This window comes from Leiobunum rupestre, chromosome 8 (assembly GCF_980474605.1).
Source record: "Leiobunum rupestre chromosome 8, qqLeiRupe1.1.hap1, whole genome shotgun sequence".
NCBI lineage: Eukaryota > Metazoa > Arthropoda > Arachnida > Opiliones > Sclerosomatidae > Leiobunum > Leiobunum rupestre.
In genome coordinates this window covers 16,707,930-16,725,837 of record NC_143391.1, presented here as the reverse complement: position 1 = coordinate 16,725,837, position 17,908 = coordinate 16,707,930, and the positions used below count along the sequence as shown (strand labels likewise).

Sequence of the window (17,908 nt, the reverse complement as noted above, 5' to 3'; positions counted from 1 at the left end):
TTGTTTATTTAAATAAAAAACTTATTTCAATGGAATTAATATTTGAAACTGGCGCGCAAAGTTGTGATTGGATCATGTCTGAAAAAACACGATCTCATTCCTTAGCTTTTACCTCTTATTAAGATATTACTTTTACTTTAGAGTCAAGTGACCAAAGTTATCGGACTGGCTTAAAATCCTCGTCTTTTTATGACGTCAGATATAGTTTCTCTTAAAAAATTAAGGGTGGAGCAAAGGGCGATAAGTTCTACGTCTACGGTGAAGATTTTGCCGCTAGGTGCCGCGCGCCGTGACGTGATGAGTCGGCTTTAGTTGTCTTCACTGTCGCCAAGCGGCCATATTTTTAGCCTGACTCTATTCTGGCGCTTTCACTACGCCTCGAACAATCTCTTTCCATCCGTTTGAGAAACGAATTAAAATTCATGAAAACTATCTTATTGCAAAATATAACTTATTAAAGATTTTCTAAGGAAGTTTTACGATATATTCGAAATAAAAATATAAAAGAATCGGCCCATCCAAATTTCTTTAATTTGGATAGGCTAGGCCTAACTCTGAGTCGCCATTTTGGCAATTTTTCTTCGTCAAAGTCCATTGACTCGATAGAGAATTATTATTCAAACGCTTTAAAGTTTTTAGTCGTACCTTTTGCCGAAGATTATGAAATTTGTTAACACCAGTTACTGGCAAAATACATTTAGCGGAGTTTTTAGATCGTGTTTTCTAGAAAGAGAAAATGGCGTACCGCGTTCCCCTTCCAGCGGTGCTACGAACGTAAACCCGGTGTGTTCTTCCTAGGGTTTCACCCTCGCCCCGTAACATCGTCACCGAGGCTCGACAGACTGTGATATCATTTTGTTAAAATTTAAGGTAAAATTATTTTATTTTTTTAAATGCCATATTCTAATAATTTTTTTTTAGTTTCCAAAATGCCTAGTTCAAGATCAGGAAAGAGTGATGGTAATAAAGTATCATCGCACGGTCGCTCAAAATCAAGGCAAAGTCGAAATACTGAGAAAAAGTCTGAGAAAGATTTAGACAACAAAACCTCCAGTAGGCCGGCCAGCACTCATCGAAGGCATAGGAAATCTGCCCATAAAAGTCACAGAAAAAAGAAAAGGGATAATGCAACTCCTCCTCCGCCTTTGCCAGTTGCATTAAAGCCCTTAGTTGAATATGATGATGTTAGCACGGATGAATCCCTATCTTTATCGGAGACAGATTCACCAATTGTACCTAGTCCACCACCAGTACGCCGTGTACCGACTCCTCCACCTTCAAGGGAAAGGAGTAAAAGTAAAAAGCACTCTAAGACGAGAGACTCTAGTCCCACTGTGTCATCTCAAGTGAAAAGTGTATCAAGGCGGAATAGGGATCGCAATGATAAACTTTCAGTTTCTGAAAGTGACATAAGAAATCGTGATCGAAACTCCTTGTCTCAAAGAATGATGAGGGACCCATTATTACCGCCAAGTGCCTATGGACCTCCTGAAGATGAATATGATCGCTTATATTACAGGGACCCTTACGATAGTTATCACAGTATGCATTCCATGCCCGAAAGTTATCTTGGTGCGAGAGACAGGGTAAGGTCTGTATGGCCACCAATGCGTGAAAGTGAAAGGCCAGCTCTCCCACGTAAAAGGCTGGCTAGTCCAAATGACGATTACTCTAAGAGTAGGAGGTCTCAATCACCAGATGCGCCTAGAGCATACAGAGCCAATCGAAGTCCATCAACACTTGCTAGTCCACATAAACATGGGAAAAGTAGAAGATTATCCCCGAGTGACACGAGAGAAAGAGAAAGACCTCGAGAACTTTCTACAAGTCCTAGCTCTGCTGCTAATAGCAGGTGGTCCAAAAGCCGAAGCAAAAGTCCTAAACATAGGTGAGATTTATTTTTAACCAGGAGATTTTGTGTAAAAGCTCCTTTTTGTAAACGTATTAGTTTTCTCAATTTAATTTATGAAAGTGGGCCCTTGCAGAAGTAATATGTAGATTTTGGGAAAAAAATTATTCAAAATTAAATTGTTTTAAAATGGTAGAAGTATATACTAAATAGTTATGGGAATGGCAAAATTGAAGATGTTAAAAATTTTTTAAGAGTTTCATGCCTACCTAATAAATTAATCCTGGAATTCTTACTTTAAAACTGTTGATCCCCTATTAATTTATCCAGATGTAAGTTTCTAATACAGTAACAAAGTAATTGCTTTTGTATTTCTCAAATTCGTTCCGTCCAATAATTTAAAAATACAACAAGTTCACTAATATATACTTTTATACCATGGCTATTTGACACCATGACAAATGCTTTAATACCTTCCCGTTTTGGGTAAAAAATATCACCTTAAATAGAAATTTCCTCATTGCCATATAAATAATGATCCTCCGACAGTTTTTGGTGCCACATTAAAGTTGTGCCTGCTAAAAATTATACCACCAATCGATAAGTCTGCTAAAAAATAAGTAATTTTTATCATTGGCTTAGTTTGGTGGTAATAATCGTTTGCCTTATTTTCTTTTAATTTTTCTAGTGTACTGCAATAATTTTTCCTTTGAAAATTAGGTGTATCCCATATCATTTTAAAATTAATAAGTAAAACAACTGAATATTTATTTAGTTATTTTTATAAAGTAACGTGGCTTTCTTATTTTAATGTGGTCTCTTTTATAATTCTATGAGCGAGTAATATAGGTTTTTCTAGCGCATGTTCAAATCGCTGGGTCTTGTGAAGTAAGAGCAACATTTTAACAAGTTGATCACAACTACTTTTTATTTTATAAAATCAACTATTCATCAAAACGTTAAGACTATTATTGGTTTTCAATAAACTGAAAAAATCTACTTAAATTATTTTTGATTCGAAGTAGGCAATGCAAGAGACAACCGTCTAATATGCTGATAAATATATATACCCATACAGGGGTAAGAAGTGCTATGTTTAGTGTGTCATACTTCTACTTTACTCATTTTCTAGTGTTAAGTTTTTTTTAATTAAGCCTAACTTTTACTTCTGGATCTTTCACCTAGAATTTCTGTTTAGCTATGTTTTTTTACGTATACAGTGATTTCAGTATCACGTGACACTCCGTCACCTATGCTTTTTCCCATAGAGAAAAAATCCCGCACAAAATGGCGGCCATAGCCAAAGCTACAAACTGAAACTACTCTATAGAGTACTTTTTCTAAATAGCAGACATTCCGTTAACCTAATATTATTGGCTGTAATTTATAACCCTTTTGCGTGAATGAAAATGGTATTCCTTTATCATACATTTTCAACTTCACAGATCAAAGAAATCCAGACGTTCAAGAAGTAAAAGCAGGGGAACCAACAACAAATCAAGAAGTAGATCCAAAAAACGACATTCAAGAACTCGATCAAGAAGTGCATCACGGTCGAAAAGTCCTTATTCGGGGAAGAGACGATCAGATCGTAGTCCAAGTGCTACTGTGAATGATGCACAATTTGCTTCCAGTTTGGCTGCCGAATTAATAAAACATCGAAGAGCCCGCGCTTTAACTAGACCCACTAAATCATCTTTTGGAGCAACTGTTGCTCTAGTGCAAGAAAAACAAAGGGCTCTTGAAAATCTTCAAACTGAAGAAGTTGTTGCGTCTGCTGCTGCAAGTGTTACCTCACCTGTTCCAAAAATAATTGAAATAGTGGCACTCTCCCCGAACAAAGAAGCCACAGCGGAAGGTCCCATGACCAGCAAAGAAGGAAAAACAGAACTTGTTACTGATCCAGTGCCTGTTGTAACCACTCCAGTCCCAGAGATAGTTTTGGACAGCCCTAGAGAGCCTCCATTGCCACCAGTTCCTCCCCTTCCTAATGACAATTTACCTCCTCCACCTCCAATGCCAGTCTTAACTCCAGCTGTAACCTCTTCTGAAACAGCAACAAATGAAGGAGGCCACGAGGTTACAGAGGAAGAACAAGCCCCAGTTATAGACATGATACAATCCCCTATTGACTCTAGTGAAATGATTGCGGAAATTGTAACAGACATCAAAGTTGATTCTCCTAAACCGGCAATAGTGCCAGTGAAAGTGACCACCCCTCCAGTTCCAACAACTCCAACGAATCAAACTGTGGTTGTAAAAACTGAAGCTCCAACTCCCCATACCCCTGCTGCACCACCTCCAAGACGTGGTATTAAAGAACTACCATTACCTCCTGGTATAAAAGAAGAAGATATTAGGTCACCTGAACCAGATGGTGATGTTGATTTCAAGTCATCTAATTTAAAAATGGAAGTAGGCAAGAAGCACAAAGGAAATCATTCTAAACTACTTTCAAAGCCTTATTCAGAATATAAGCTATTTAAAAGGCCAAGGTTTGTCTGTTCTAGTCAACTAACCTTACAGAGATGCTTTACATACTATCTAAATTGTTATGTTTCTTAGTGTAATCCACAAGGGAAATAAAACAGCTGAAAGAGTTTCTGGTTGGGGTGAAAGATGTGTCGAGGTTTTTGATATTATATCCCAAATTGGAGAGGGCACCTATGGTCAAGTTTACAAAGCTAAAGACAAAGATACAGGTTAGAAATAATAAATATGAAAACTAAAAGATAGCATGTTTTACTTATGCATTCTTTTATTAGGAGAATTGGTGGCTTTGAAAAAGGTTCGCCTGGAAAATGAAAAAGAAGGATTTCCAATAACAGCTGTTAGGGAAATCAAAATTTTGAGGCAATTAAATCATCCCAGCATAGTCAACCTAAAAGAAATAGTCACAGATAAACAAGATGCCTTAGATTTCAGAAAAGACAAAGGTACCTTTTGACTTATGATCTTGCTTTTAACTTGAGTTTGGAGACTCACATTAAATCTTGATGAACTAGGTGCTTTTTATTTGGTATTTGAGTACATGGACCATGATTTAATGGGTTTGCTCGAGTCTGGTCTAGTTGATTTTCGAGAGCACCACATTGCTTCTTTTATGAAACAACTCTTAGATGGTTTAAAGTATTGTCACAAAAAGAACTTCTTACATAGGGATATCAAGTGCTCAAATATATTAATGAATAATAGGTATGAAATTGCCGTACCCTAAGACATAGGAAAATGTTTTTAACCACCTATTTTATTCCACCTTTGTAGAGGTCAAATAAAGCTGGCTGATTTTGGTCTAGCCCGTCTCTTTAGTGCTGAAGATAAAAGCAGACCTTACACAAACAAAGTGATTACCTTGTGGTATCGGCCTCCTGAATTGTTACTAGGAGAAGAAAGATACGGGCCAGCAATTGATGTATGGAGTTGTGGGTATGTCTTCGTGAGATTTTAGTAACTTTTGTTATATTCTGCACTTTATTTTATATACTGAAAATTGGTTTCAGTTGTATTTTAGCTGAACTGTTTGTCAAAAAGCCAATATTTCAAGCAAATCAGGAAATGGCTCAGCTAGACACCATAAGCCGCCTGTGCGGTACTCCTTGTCCAGCAGTTTGGCCAAAAGTTATTCAACTACCTCATTGGCACACCTTTAAACCAAAGAAACAGTATCGTCGCAAAGTCAGAGAAGAGTTTTCATTGTAAATAAATCTTTTATTATGAATTAAAATTGAATAATTAATTTAAACCTCTTCTTTTTAGCATTCCAGGACCAGCATTGGATTTGTTAGATCAAATGCTAGAACTTGACCCAGAGAAAAGGATCACTGCTGACAATGCCATAAAATCACCGTGGTTAAAAGATGTTCATCCTGAAACTATGCCTCCACCAAGGTATATCTCTAAAAAGTCCATCAGCTAAAGCAAATAAGGGTCATAAAGTAAAAATTGTCTTACGTAGTTTGCCACATTGGCAAGACTGCCATGAAATGTGGTCTAAAAGGCGCAGACGGCAGATAAAGCTGGAACAAGAAACAGCTTCCACAGCTGGTAGCCAAGTTCCTGGCGAAGTTTTGCCTAATGTAACTACTAATCCAGCGCTAGCCGCGACTTTATCCGGCTCTAATCCGCCAGTGCGCCCAAAAGGAAAACTGCCCGATGGATGGTCAGATCCAGGTAGCATGTCCGATAAAGATGGTAGCAGGAGCACAGAATTGAAAGGTAAACTATAAAACATGAAAGGGGTACTAATTTAGTGATGACATAATTTGGATTTTAGATTCGAATAAAGATACTGCTGGTCCTTCCCGGGAACAGCCAAGCAAAAGCGAGGCAGCTGCTGTAAATGCTCAACAAATCAGCTCCCAACTGCATTCACTTCTAACTGCGGCACTGCAGACCAAACCAACAGTGACAATAAGCCAACTTGCTGGTCTTTTAAATTTCAAGGTAAATAAATTGTTGAACAATAAATGTATTTTTTGAAACGTTTGTAATAATGCAATAAATATTTAAGAGTGATCCAAACATTGCGACTCAGCTTCTGGAAAACTTGAAATCTCAAATTCGCTCCAGCACTTCCAATAATGCCCAGGGTAAAGGCAACGAAGATGATACGAAGGAAAACCAAGGAGCAGAACCTATGGATTTAGGGCTTAGTCCTCAACCTTCCCCTCTAGCTACTGCGCCAGTGACTTGTAGACAGAAGGAGGAAAATAATCCTTATGGTAAGTTTTAGGGATTATTATCAGCCGAAAGTAATATTTGAATGATAAATTAAGCCCACCAATTTAGGATAAGTTTTTGTTGTTTAAAACTTGAGAGTCATTGGTATTTTTCCTCTACAAGATGTGGATGAAACTTCAGCGAGACAAAGCCACTTTCAGCAGAGTGGTCGCCACTTTGGGCATTCTTCATCAGAGAAAATGAGACACGAGGCACACCAATCGAACTCTCTAAGGCCAATTCCTACCAAGAAATCACCACCACCTATGCATTATCGTCAACACCGCTCTGTTAGCAATGATGGAGATCGACAAAAATATTCCAAATCTTCTGGACAAGGAAGTGTCCTGCCTCCTCCTCCACTTCTACAGCAAAGACCTAATTCGCCTTTGTTACCATTACCAACCGAACTTCCCATAAGCCCAGAATTGGGCCACCCTTTAATGGATAACTCAGGACAAAGAAATTCCCTGGGAGATAAAAGGAGGTCTTACGTCCCGAAAGAACAAATAAAGCCATCGGGAGGATTATCACATCCAGGTATTGCTAATTTTGAATTTGATATGAATACCTTTCCTAGTACTAGTAACAACAACAGCAGCCCACCCTTGGCTGCGAGCTCTCCCCAAAAGGCTGGTAGCCCCTCAAATACAGGGTCTAAAGTTAAGGAATCTCTTCTACCCACCCCAGATAAGGTTCCTAGACTAGACTTCAATAGCTCCCGACATTCGCAAGATAAAAATAGAAAATTCAAAAAGGGTCCGCGAATGAGAGGAGGACATTATTCCGGTGGCTTTTAATTATTGATTACCTCCCTTTCATAATACAATATAAAGTTGAGAACTTGGCTGTAATGTTGTGTGTTTGGGTGTTACAAGGGGCGGTAATCTTTAGAAATGCCTAAGGTGTAGAAAGTGATTTAATATCAATTTGTAATAAATTAAGTTCATTTCAAAGCTAAAACTATTTACTTTTTGTAAATATTTGCGTAGAATTTCAGAGTTATAGTTTTATTATCTAGCTAGTTAATTCTTTCCCTTTGAGTTTAGTTCATGCCTTTTAGGAAAATTTCCAAGTTGGGAATATGGTAAGCCGTATTAGTTTCTATTTGTCAAGAACTAAACTAACCTATTCCTGGATATATTTTGAATGACTAAAATGAAATGTTTCGATTCAAGAGGTTTTTTTATTATTATATAATGACATATAGGTTGAAAATTCCAATCATGATTCTATTAACTGTATAATTTATCTTTGAGGTAATGTTTCGCGAATTAGAATGTTTGCATCGCGTACTATTTGTAGTCCAGTTCTTGGTTACGCGAGGAGACATTTGTATGAGTTTAGTAATTGCAGTAAACGAAGATGTTCATATCTTAAAACAACCTTTTCACTGAAAAAGTAAGACTTTTATACTTTTCTCCAACTTTGAAATTAAGTCTCAATTATTTAGCTTCTGTTAAATATTTAATAAATTAAGATATTATATGTCACTGTAAACTATCTGAATTGGTCATTAACATAAACCTGTATGGAAAGTGAATTTTGTTTGGGGTACAAAATACAACCATGGTTGACACTAAATTAGGCTTATTTCGCAACATAAGACATAAAAGATCTTCGATAATATTATCTCTTCAAACTCATCCATTTCTATGACATTTTAATGGTCCTCAACCCACAAATTAGCCCTTAAAAAAGTTTGAGTGCGTCGGGGGCGGGGGATGCGTTAGTTTCGTCAAAAGAGGGGGGGGGGGGAGCTGGTACATATTTCGGGGGGGGGGGGGAGGGGTCATGGTCAGGATAGGTACTCTTTCTTTTGGTTTATCGCCGTTAATATTTGCTATCATGATTCCCGGAATTATGGTTTCATTATGGTCCTCCCAAAAGATGATTTGAAGTACTAGCCGCTTCATGCAACTCTTACCTGAGTCTTGTAGGGGTCGAAACACGAGGCGCCAAGGGAGGGAACTACTTCAATATTCTCCTTTGATTGGCATTTTAATTCTTTATCTGGCGCCAGAATAATGTGGCAGCTAGGAGTAACAAACACAAGGAGAACGCAGCTAGCCTTTAAACACCCTAGCGCAGTGTTGTGTACAAATTTCATTCCTTTACGTTGAACGTTTTACGGGCGGGGGGAAGACAATTTCCGATTTTTTTCCCTTCTGACGGCAGCAGGCTCGAAAGCGTCTAACCAATGAAAACTGTACACAAAAAAATGCACGACTTTTGACGGGTTGCGTTCTCCTTGTGTGTGGTGCTGTGTTTGTTGCTCCTAGGTGCCAGGTTTATTATGATCAGAGCTGCGTTGGGAAGAAGGTTGTAAAAGGGCACCGATCCCTGGTCGGGAAGTGACTCCAAATTAAATATCAGTCTTATTTCTTATAAACCTTCGAGCTGTTAAGCTACTTTTTTACTGCTTAAAGATAATCAAGACGCTTAGTCAAAGAGGGGGGTGCCCCTAGAACGAAACTCCTGGTTACGTAACTGAAGGGAATATAACCTCGAACGCGTTCTTTATGGAAAACGTCAACAATTTTAGTGCATTTCTGCAACAAACCACTACTAAAAAAAAAAATTGGAGGTCGCGGTGAACATTGGGGCGATAGGAAATACTAGGAATATTATTAATTTCCTTTAAGGTACTTTCTACATCCCTGTTCCTAGTTCTTATCTTTCTAACAGGTTGAGAACAAGACACCGCCCTTGTTTATTCCTAGAACACTCCTTTGCTTCGAAATAAATATTCCGACAAAAATTAGCTAGTCAGGGATAGGACTTAATAAATTGTCCAAAAACACAATTATGGCAGATCATGATTTTATATATTCAAAAAACGCGCTGTTGATAGTGTCATCCAGCCACCGCCAGGCAAATTTAAGAATGGGCTAGACATTTTACAAAATTACCACGTATTTTTGATCAATAAAGAATTTTTTTTTGAGCTGGTCTTGCAAAAAATAAATAATTATTGCAAAATACTCTTTAATGCCATATGTATTAACATACTATATATTTCACAACATTTATGTTACATTGTTTTCCTTTCTCCTTATCAGGTATAATAAAGAAAAAAGATTGATACCTTCAAGAATTTGATTGATCTTCCTGTTTTAAAGAAGAATCTGGTTTTTCTAATGACTTAAATCGATTAAGTCGATTCTCAAGTTGAGACCATGGATTTGTCAACATGCTTGGCTCTATGTACATCTGGATATCGAAACAAGACTGTTTTTTCTTACTTGTAGAACCTCGCCACCTTCCTTGAGACTGGGTTGTCTGAAAATGAACATTTTAAAGATTCTCAAACTGATTGTCGCGTGTTTTAATGTATGAGAGTTAATATTATGAAGAGTGATGTACTAGAAAATGTGAACTTCCACTTTCAAGACTTCGTATTGTCGTTCAAGGTGAGATATATTTTTGAATTTAAACTACTTTAAGCTATAAGGAGGAAATTGCCTTTCAAATTCCATAACTTGAAAAATGTTTTGAATTAATGTTTTCTTGTACTGTTATTATGGTATATAATAATTTGATGCTAAATTAGAAATGTGTGTTATTAAAATTGTATATAACTTGTTCTATTACCCTTTGAAGCCTGTTTCCAGAGTTGTCAGTTAAGCTTAAATAATCAGAAACTCGGCCATAATTTGTTTGTGGACTGTGAAAATTTGGAGAACTTGACCATTGTGGGTTGAATGATTGGTTACTTTGACGATAGGGACTTCTGTTGTCATTATTAGGCCTTGGCGTTTGGTATGGTGGTAAATGAGAAGAAAACTGATTTCTAGGTGAAGATGAAAACTGTGGCGAATAATGACTTCGAAATCGCGGATTACCACGGTTCATTGTTTCAAAGTTTGTTTTATATGTTTAATGGAAAAGGTTTGACAATGAAGTCTCTATCAGACAACGTAGCAGATATTTTTCCTGGTTATCCTATGGAGGCTGGAGCAAAGCCGAAATTTTAGCGATTCTATGAACTAGCTGTCGATTTGTTTATTTAAGTAAATATCAAAGGAAAATATATTTGAGGGCGGATCAACAATTTTTTTTTAAATTTTCTTCGAAATTTTCCTCAATCCAAAGAAGCAGTGATATAAATTACTCTCAATTGTTAAAATTTAAGAGTCTGGTCGAGCTGCCAGATCTCTTACAAAATTTAGTCTGCTTCGGATGCTTCCAGTTGTCGAAGCTACAAAACGCGTTTTATATTTATTATTAGTTTAATATACTTCAAGTTTTTGATATCTCATGATTTATCTACGTTAAAAGCTTGGTAAGGTTTTAGATAAAATTTTAAACAAATTAAATTGTTTACAAATTTAGGTTTTAAGTGGTGTGTTTATTCAACTAGATTTCTTTCTAAGCCTTAGCAGCTTGGTTAAGGCCAAATTCTTAAACGTTTTGATTTTGGAAGTTGCCATGATATATTTAAAATTATAATATCATAGCTTTAAGAAAATGACCCCAACCTACAAAGGCATTATGTTCAGTAAATGCTTTACTCTTAAATTTATTAAATAGAGGAGGGTAGCTATGGAATTTAATTTTCTTATAAGGTATTTCACAAATGCATTTTTAAAATAATAATGCCTGTAAATCGTGGGCCTCTTATTTTGTTATTCTTAAAATAACTAAGTGAATTATATGCATAATATATTCAATATAGGCAAGGGGCATATGTCAGAGTTAAGTATAGAAATATGGGTGCAATAAATTAGATCAAGGAAACCTTTGAAATGTAGAGAAATTGTTTCTGGCCTTGGCTTCTTAAAATCAAATGCATGAAAAGTCATTTATAAGGTTTCATACAACAACTCACATTTTATCTTTAAAGAATGCCTGACCATATTGAAGAATGCAGTGTCTCATCCTTTTTGGAAGCTCTGCTGTTGGCATCCGAAAAAGCAGCAAATATTGCAAGATGCTGTCGAGCGGAAGAGGATTTATTTACATTGCTTGTGCAAGAGAAATCTGATGACCAAAAAAACTCACGTTTTATACATGATTTCAAAACTTTAGCTGATGTAGTAGTCCAAGAAACTGTAAAGCATGATTTGTGTACTAAAGTATGCATTATTTTATTATAGTCAAAATTATTTACAGTAATATCTCATGTTGTATAATTTTATAATTTAGTTTCCAGCTATTGGACCAAGAGTATATGGCGAAGAATCTAACATTTTTACCAACACATTGGGCGAGACTATTTGTGTCAAAATACTATCTTCCGAATCTGATACTGCAGCTCTTTTGTGTAAAGTTCTGGATGGAAATGAAAAAGTTGCCGCCTTGCTTGCTAAAACTATATTTACAAATGCCTTGAGTATTCATGATTTGACAGCTGTTAGTGGCATTTTGAATTTAACAGAACTTGGTATTTGGATTGATCCCATAGGTATATTAAATTTTTATTTATTTTGGGTCATTTATGTAATTAGTTGAATGTTTTAGACTCAACATCTGAGTACATTCGAGGAAACAGGGAAGAACCTGATTCTTCTGGAATGGTCAGAAACGGACTTCAATGTGCTTGTGTTTTAATTGGTGCTTACAATGTGACAACTGGTGCTCCGCAAATAGGAACCATCAACCAACCTTTTGCGGATTTTGATGAAGCCCAGCAAATGTGAGTTCATTTTAGGCTTTAAGTTGTGTTTTTCATTCAAAATTGGCATGGCTTATATGAAAGTACCCTCAGATAATTACCGGACTTTTGCTAAAATAAAGTGGTATATGAGCTTAGGTAGCAAGATGGGTCACTCTCCCAATGTTGCAAGATTTCTTTTAGGAATTAGCTTGATGTTGCTTACTTTTAAACAAAATGTATTTTCATTGTTGATTGAAAAGTGTTTTCTTTTTTACCCTGCCTTTTATAATTATTTACACCTTTATAAGTTGGACTGGCAGATGTTTTTGGGGAATTTCATCTCTCCGATGTCATTCTGTTTCTGATTTTGCTGATCAGTCCTCTGCAATTTGGCGACCCCAACGGACCGTGATGGTCAGTGCGAGCGAGTCAAATTCCCTACTCACTCGCCTCCGAGAACGCTACAGAGTTCTCCCTGTGGCAGGTGCTGGTTATAAGTTACTAGCAGTTGCTAGAGGTCAAGCCGACTTCTATCTGCTCTCCAAAGGCTCTACTTATCGATGGGACACTTGCGGCCCGCACGCTATTCTTAGGGCATTAGGGGATGAAGGTGACCAAGGGGGTGTAGTCAGTTTTCATAGAGTGATGCAAACGGAAGTGGATACAATACCCCAAAAAGTTGATTCTTTGCAATTATTTTACCATCAGGGAGAAGAGGAAACCTCAGATGGACATGTAAATAGATGGTGTAACTCTGAAGGTATTTTAGCTTACAATAGCCTAGAAGGGTTAATAGAGATTGTCACTTACCTGAAAGCGTCTTACCATAAATATTCTGAAATGGAAGAAACGGCCCTGTGAAGAAAGTTCTGTGACCCATAACTGAGTTTAAATACTCCTAGTCTTCATTTTACCATTTAGATTCCTTAAAGGTACAGATACCACTTCAGGTACCAATATGGCATTGTATTAGGACTATATCAATTGAAATTGAAGCCATTCATTAAAATGCTGATTTTAAGTTGTGGCAGTATTTTATGATGAACTCTGTAGACGAGGCATATTAAACCAGGTTTAGTAAATTAAGGTTAATTTTTTAATCAATATTTGTTTGCTTTATGATCGTCTGAAGAGGGTATAAGTTTCCTAAATATGTACCATATTACATATACCATATTATCTAGTCATAAAATGCTTATCATGTGGCAATACATTTTTTTAATCCCTACAAATTCATGGTGCTTCGTTACAAAACCAGCCTTATAAATCTATTGAATAGCCCATTTTATAGTTCTTTTAAATAATTTTGTGTCACCCAAAAAGTACTTATTTTTGTTAAAGTTTTTAACACTTTGTTTAAATTTCAAATGATGTTTTATGTAATTTATTTAGAAGCGAATTAAATATAAGTACTATGTTGCTTTTATAATAAAGCTTTTAAGATAATTTTACGGCATTTTGTGATTCCAACAATTTTAGTAATTTAATAAAGTGTTGTAAGGAAATTCAACAATGTTTTAAAACCCAATTTAAATTACAGGTTCACGTTGGAAATTAAAAAACTACCCTAAATATTTGTTTCAATATCCTTATAGGATTTCCCTAATTAAAATATTTGAACACAGTGATTTTTGAAATCACTAATAACAATGTCGTGTTTGTCCGTTATTGCTATTCCTGAAATCCAACTAAATTGACCACTGTTGGAACCTTTGCTACCAAAAGCCCGGACGAATCGACCATCCGGTCGGCATATCTGAACGCGTCCATTTCCACTGTCCCCTATAAAGACAAATCCCATGTTGTCTACAGCAACGCATTCTGGGTGGATGAATTGCCCCCTGCAGACTCCCTTTTGACCAAATGTTAGGATGTGGCCACCAGTCGGAGAAAAGACGTGTATTCTATGGTTGCCAAAATCGCACACGACTACTCTCTGTCCGTCGGGAGAGACTGCAATGCCTGCCAGTTCGTGGAACATACTTTGTTGTCGGAGTGAGCCGGCTTCAATTTGAGATCTAGTTCCAATTTCGACGACGAAAGTGCCGTTGTTATCCAGTACTTGTATTCTGTTGTTGCACGTGTCGCAGACGTAAATGCGGCCATTACGGTCGACAGAAATTGATTCGGGGCTTCGAAAATGTCCAGGTGATCGGCCCTTGCTTCCTATTTGCTTCAGGAATTTTCCGTCTCTTGCAAAGACGTGGATGCAGTGTTTCCATTTGTCAGTGACTAGTATATGTTTATCCACCGGGGATAAGGCGATTCCGAACGGACACAAAAACTCCCCTGGTTTTTGACCTCGACTTCCGAAGGAACGTTGTAAGCGACCCGTTTGAAAGTCGAAGACAAAAACGCGGTGATTGTCCATCGCCACGACGAAGATTTCGTGGGACCACGGTGATACCGCGATACCGGACGGTCTCTGGATCAAACCCGCTCCTAGTTTTCCCTTGGGAACGAAAGATTTGGATCTGTAGAGTCGGGAATGTCCATCGGCGGCTTCTTTTCCGTTGATCTGCGTCGGTGGCGATTCTTGGTTTTTGAGTTCGTCCTCCGTGCTGATTGAAACGTCGCTCCGCCTGTCTACGGTAACTACAAATGCCTCCGATTCGAAAGATAACTTGCTTTGTTCGATCGATGACACGTCGGAGAGTGTTTCGGCCGAATCGTGGTGGAGTTTCACGAAAAACGACATCTTTAAAATGCAATATACCGTTACTTTAGTTGCAAGTATTTTTTTTTTTTGCATGGTTTACCTTATCGCTAGTAGTAGCTATTGCTTCGTATTCTTTTTCCACGGCCAATTTTAATCTTTCATAGGTGGTTTGCAGTTTGTCGTTGGCCTCCGCGCATATAGTTCTTTCGTTTTCCAATTCTTTATCCACTTCTCCCAAGAGCCGAACTTCAGTATCTTTCAATTCTAGAATTTTTTTCTTAGTGGTAGAAGTTATTTCCTCTTTGATCGTTTGAGAGATTTGCTTTAAAGATAAAAATATTGTAAAACCACTTAAGAAATATCGAAATTATTGTTTAATAATGTCTCCTAACCTGGAATGAATCTAAGCGACTCTTTAGTTTACTTCGAGAAGCGTCGAGTCGTTCCGCTATTTGAGTTAACTGATTTTTTAGTTCGTCCAAATGTGTGTCAAGACAAACCGAACAGAAGCTGTGGTTGCAGTGCTCGCATTCCAGCGCGTCGCAAACAGTTTGACAAACGTAACATCGGAGAAATTCGTCTACGACTGCGTAATCTGAATCTGAACAATAAAAAAACGTATGTGTATATATAAACGCTGTATTGTCACCATATTGTTATCATACCCAAGAGATCTAGAATTGACTGTAAATAAATATTGACGGGAAAGTCAGCCGCTCCGTCTTTGGAGGAGGTGTGCTCGGAGCGACATTGCGGACATTTTAATTTCGCGCCTTCTACGGTGCAATTTTGCAGGCACATCAGGCAGAAGGAATGTTGACAAGGAAGCATTTTTGGCCGGTTCATTCGGTCGAAACATATCGAGCAAGTAACCAGATCCTTCAAGCTCTCGGTTCCTCTTCGACTTAGAGTCCTTAGAATTCGCTTTTTGCTAGTGGTGTCCGTTGCCGTAACCATGTGAGGAGACGGGGGTGATGTTTTTCGTTTCGGAACATCTTCGACGGTGTCAGCAGTACCAGCCGGCTGGTCCGTTTTCGGTTCGACCGTGGTAGACATCTCTCATTCCTACGAAATTCGAAAAGTCTTAACTACAACGAAATTCTGTTGTATGGAAATAAAAAGTGCTCCAAACACTACGCTCATTTTACTCTCTACTTAATTTGGTATTTTAGCCGTAGAAAGAGGTCAGAGAAAGTCTCAGACTTTACGTCTGTCTCTCGAAATCGGTCAAGCATTATTTGGTTGTCGGGTATCATTCTCCGGAGGCAACCGAGCGAATAGCTGGCCGTTTTACGCCGGTACACGCAATAACAACAATTGAAATGACCGTGAACTCTATTTTAATTCGTACCCCCGCTTTTATTCCGCCAGATCCGGTAAACAGGCAATTTACCTTCCCGATACGGTAATAAGTCAAGTCGTATACCCCTCTTAATTTCAAATTATTTCACCCCCAGACTGTAGCGCCGTTTATAAGAATGTTAACGTTAACTACTTACGAGTTTGCGGTAAAATCACTTTTCAAGTGGTCGCTACGATCGGACAGAAAATTGTTTGTTTGCCCTTAATTATAAAGTGGAAGTACATTCATTTACTCAAGAACAGTTGTTTGGACTTTGGAGAAGTGGTTCTTAGAAAGTATGACGCAATTTGAACACTCCTTTTGGATAAAACGGGTTTTCCGAAATGGGTACCATTATCTTTCTATCGCAAGATTTTATATTCTCAGAATGCGCTCATCTTTGACGCCTGTAAATCTCGTCCTAAATTTCCGCTTCTTCTTCCTTTCAAATATTTCGTCGCTTATAAAACACTAACGACTAACAGGGTACCGGTAGAGTTGTGCAACGTATTAATGAGAATACTGTCAAAGGTTTTGCGTCGTTTACTACCATAACACTTTGTGTTTTTAAATTCAGACTAGTTTACGTTACAACTTTTGTTTATACGAGTTTGCGGTTTGTAATTACTTCATTTTTTAATTTTTTTTGGAAACTTTTGACGATGCTCGTACATTATCTTTCTAACTGGTTTCCTGTTTCCACATTTTCCCCTTCCTTGTATATTTCGCACTCCCACCCTTGGTAAACCACTCCGCGAACTGCGTGGGTGTTCACTCCCTCTGAACCTACAACACCTCCTTTTAATTCTCCACTTTGCCGTTCGCTTTTGTGTTTCGCGTAGATTAAAATTGAACTGGTTAATTTCTAAAAATGTTAGGAACGCGAAATATTGCTAATTTTTCTGGAGCTTTTCACCTTGATACCCTGCGGCGTTAATTAGATTTTCACTTTTTTATACGTTCCATATTATTTGAATCGATTGGTTTTTAGCTGTCAAACCTAACCTTTGAAGTAACAGGAAAAGCGACTTCATCAGCCAGCGGTTTCTGTTCAAGGCGAAGTCCCAAAATACGATATTATATCGACTTGCATCATTTCTCTCGTGTATACAAATTTTCCGCTTTCTCGAGCAAATTAAATTTAAGGATTTTTTTGGCGTTTTAAAGATTGTAAAAACACTTACCTTTTGAAGCGAAGTTTTTTTTTAAACTTTAAATTTGTCAAGTTTTATCTCAAAGACGTCTCATCATCTCTATAAAAGGAGAAGTCGCGTCTCTTTCGAAAACCACTCGAAGACACTGCTTGAAAGGTGGAAGATGATTATTATCCCCTTTTCGCATCCTCATTTTTTCCCTCGTGGTAATCTCAAGGCTAACCGCTTTCCCTTTCGATTTTTATTGGAAAAGTCAGGGGTGAAAAACTAATAAATTTCTTTCGCTTTTCTACCCAACGCTAGCCGAAGTTGGGAAACAACGGGGTCCCACCATCGGGAGAAAGAGACCCCTTCCCAACCGCGAAAAAGAGAAAGTTTCTCCGATGCGCGGAACGCTGTATGGCGTCGCCCTTTTCCCGCGATAGATTTGACAGATCTACTTCAAAGCCCGAATCCCACCAAAAAACGTCGAACCCCGGTTTTCGCTGAAGGCGGTGAAACTGGTTTTTACCTAGTAACCTAAATCATTCCCGTCTGGTTTCTTATGGCAACCACGGGGTTTTGCTCATATTAGCGATCTTTAATC

General features: G+C 37.7%; 4 protein-coding genes across 8 annotated transcripts; 2 read left to right on the top strand and 2 right to left on the bottom strand.

Moving 5' to 3' along the window:
* Positions 1–319: 319 nt before the first annotated feature.
* On the top strand, positions 320–8,077 carry Cdk12 (Cyclin-dependent kinase 12). The gene is made up of 13 exons (XM_090156271.1): positions 320–870; positions 922–1,888; positions 3,295–4,344; positions 4,415–4,551; positions 4,615–4,785; positions 4,855–5,044; positions 5,114–5,275; positions 5,350–5,544; positions 5,606–5,737; positions 5,805–6,064; positions 6,123–6,292; positions 6,360–6,570; positions 6,692–8,077. Exons 2-13 carry the CDS (start codon positions 930–932, stop codon positions 7,366–7,368), a joined length of 4,314 nt encoding a protein of 1,437 aa, XP_090012397.1. The 5' UTR covers positions 320–870; positions 922–929; the 3' UTR covers positions 7,369–8,077.
* Positions 8,078–9,560: 1,483 nt separating this feature from the next.
* LOC149932510 (uncharacterized) lies at positions 9,561–10,568 on the bottom strand. Its single transcript, XM_090156278.1, has 2 exons — positions 10,163–10,568; positions 9,561–9,850 (listed from the first exon to the last, which is right to left on the bottom strand). Exons 1-2 carry the CDS (start codon positions 10,421–10,423, stop codon positions 9,659–9,661), a joined length of 453 nt encoding a protein of 150 aa, XP_090012404.1. The 5' UTR covers positions 10,424–10,568; the 3' UTR covers positions 9,561–9,658.
* Positions 10,399–13,376, top strand: Ipp (inositol polyphosphate 1-phosphatase). Of its 3 annotated transcripts, none has more exons than XM_090156276.1 (5): positions 10,399–10,853; positions 11,415–11,646; positions 11,717–11,975; positions 12,032–12,206; positions 12,476–13,376. In XM_090156276.1, the coding sequence occupies exons 2-5, from the start codon at positions 11,416–11,418 to the stop codon at positions 13,026–13,028; spliced, it is 1,218 nt and encodes a 405-aa protein (XP_090012402.1). In that variant the 5' UTR covers positions 10,399–10,853; position 11,415; the 3' UTR covers positions 13,029–13,376. The 3 variants fall into 3 exon arrangements, with proteins under 3 accessions (XP_090012402.1, XP_090012403.1, XP_090012401.1); XM_090156277.1 differs by lacking the exon at positions 10,399–10,853 and adding an exon at positions 11,090–11,136 and having other exon boundaries at positions 12,876–13,376; XM_090156275.1 differs by lacking the exon at positions 10,399–10,853 and adding an exon at positions 11,099–11,136.
* Positions 13,377–13,452: 76 nt separating this feature from the next.
* On the bottom strand, positions 13,453–17,742 carry LOC149932508 (uncharacterized). Of its 3 annotated transcripts, none has more exons than XM_090156273.1 (5): positions 17,353–17,742; positions 15,492–15,891; positions 15,219–15,427; positions 14,927–15,148; positions 13,453–14,865 (listed from the first exon to the last, which is right to left on the bottom strand). In XM_090156273.1, the coding sequence occupies exons 2-5, from the start codon at positions 15,880–15,882 to the stop codon at positions 13,774–13,776; spliced, it is 1,914 nt and encodes a 637-aa protein (XP_090012399.1). In that variant the 5' UTR covers positions 15,883–15,891; positions 17,353–17,742; the 3' UTR covers positions 13,453–13,773. The 3 variants fall into 3 exon arrangements, with proteins under 3 accessions (XP_090012399.1, XP_090012400.1, XP_090012398.1); XM_090156274.1 differs by lacking the exon at positions 17,353–17,742 and adding an exon at positions 17,174–17,249; XM_090156272.1 differs by lacking the exon at positions 17,353–17,742 and adding an exon at positions 16,326–16,414.
* Between the last annotated feature and the right edge of the window lie 166 nt (positions 17,743–17,908).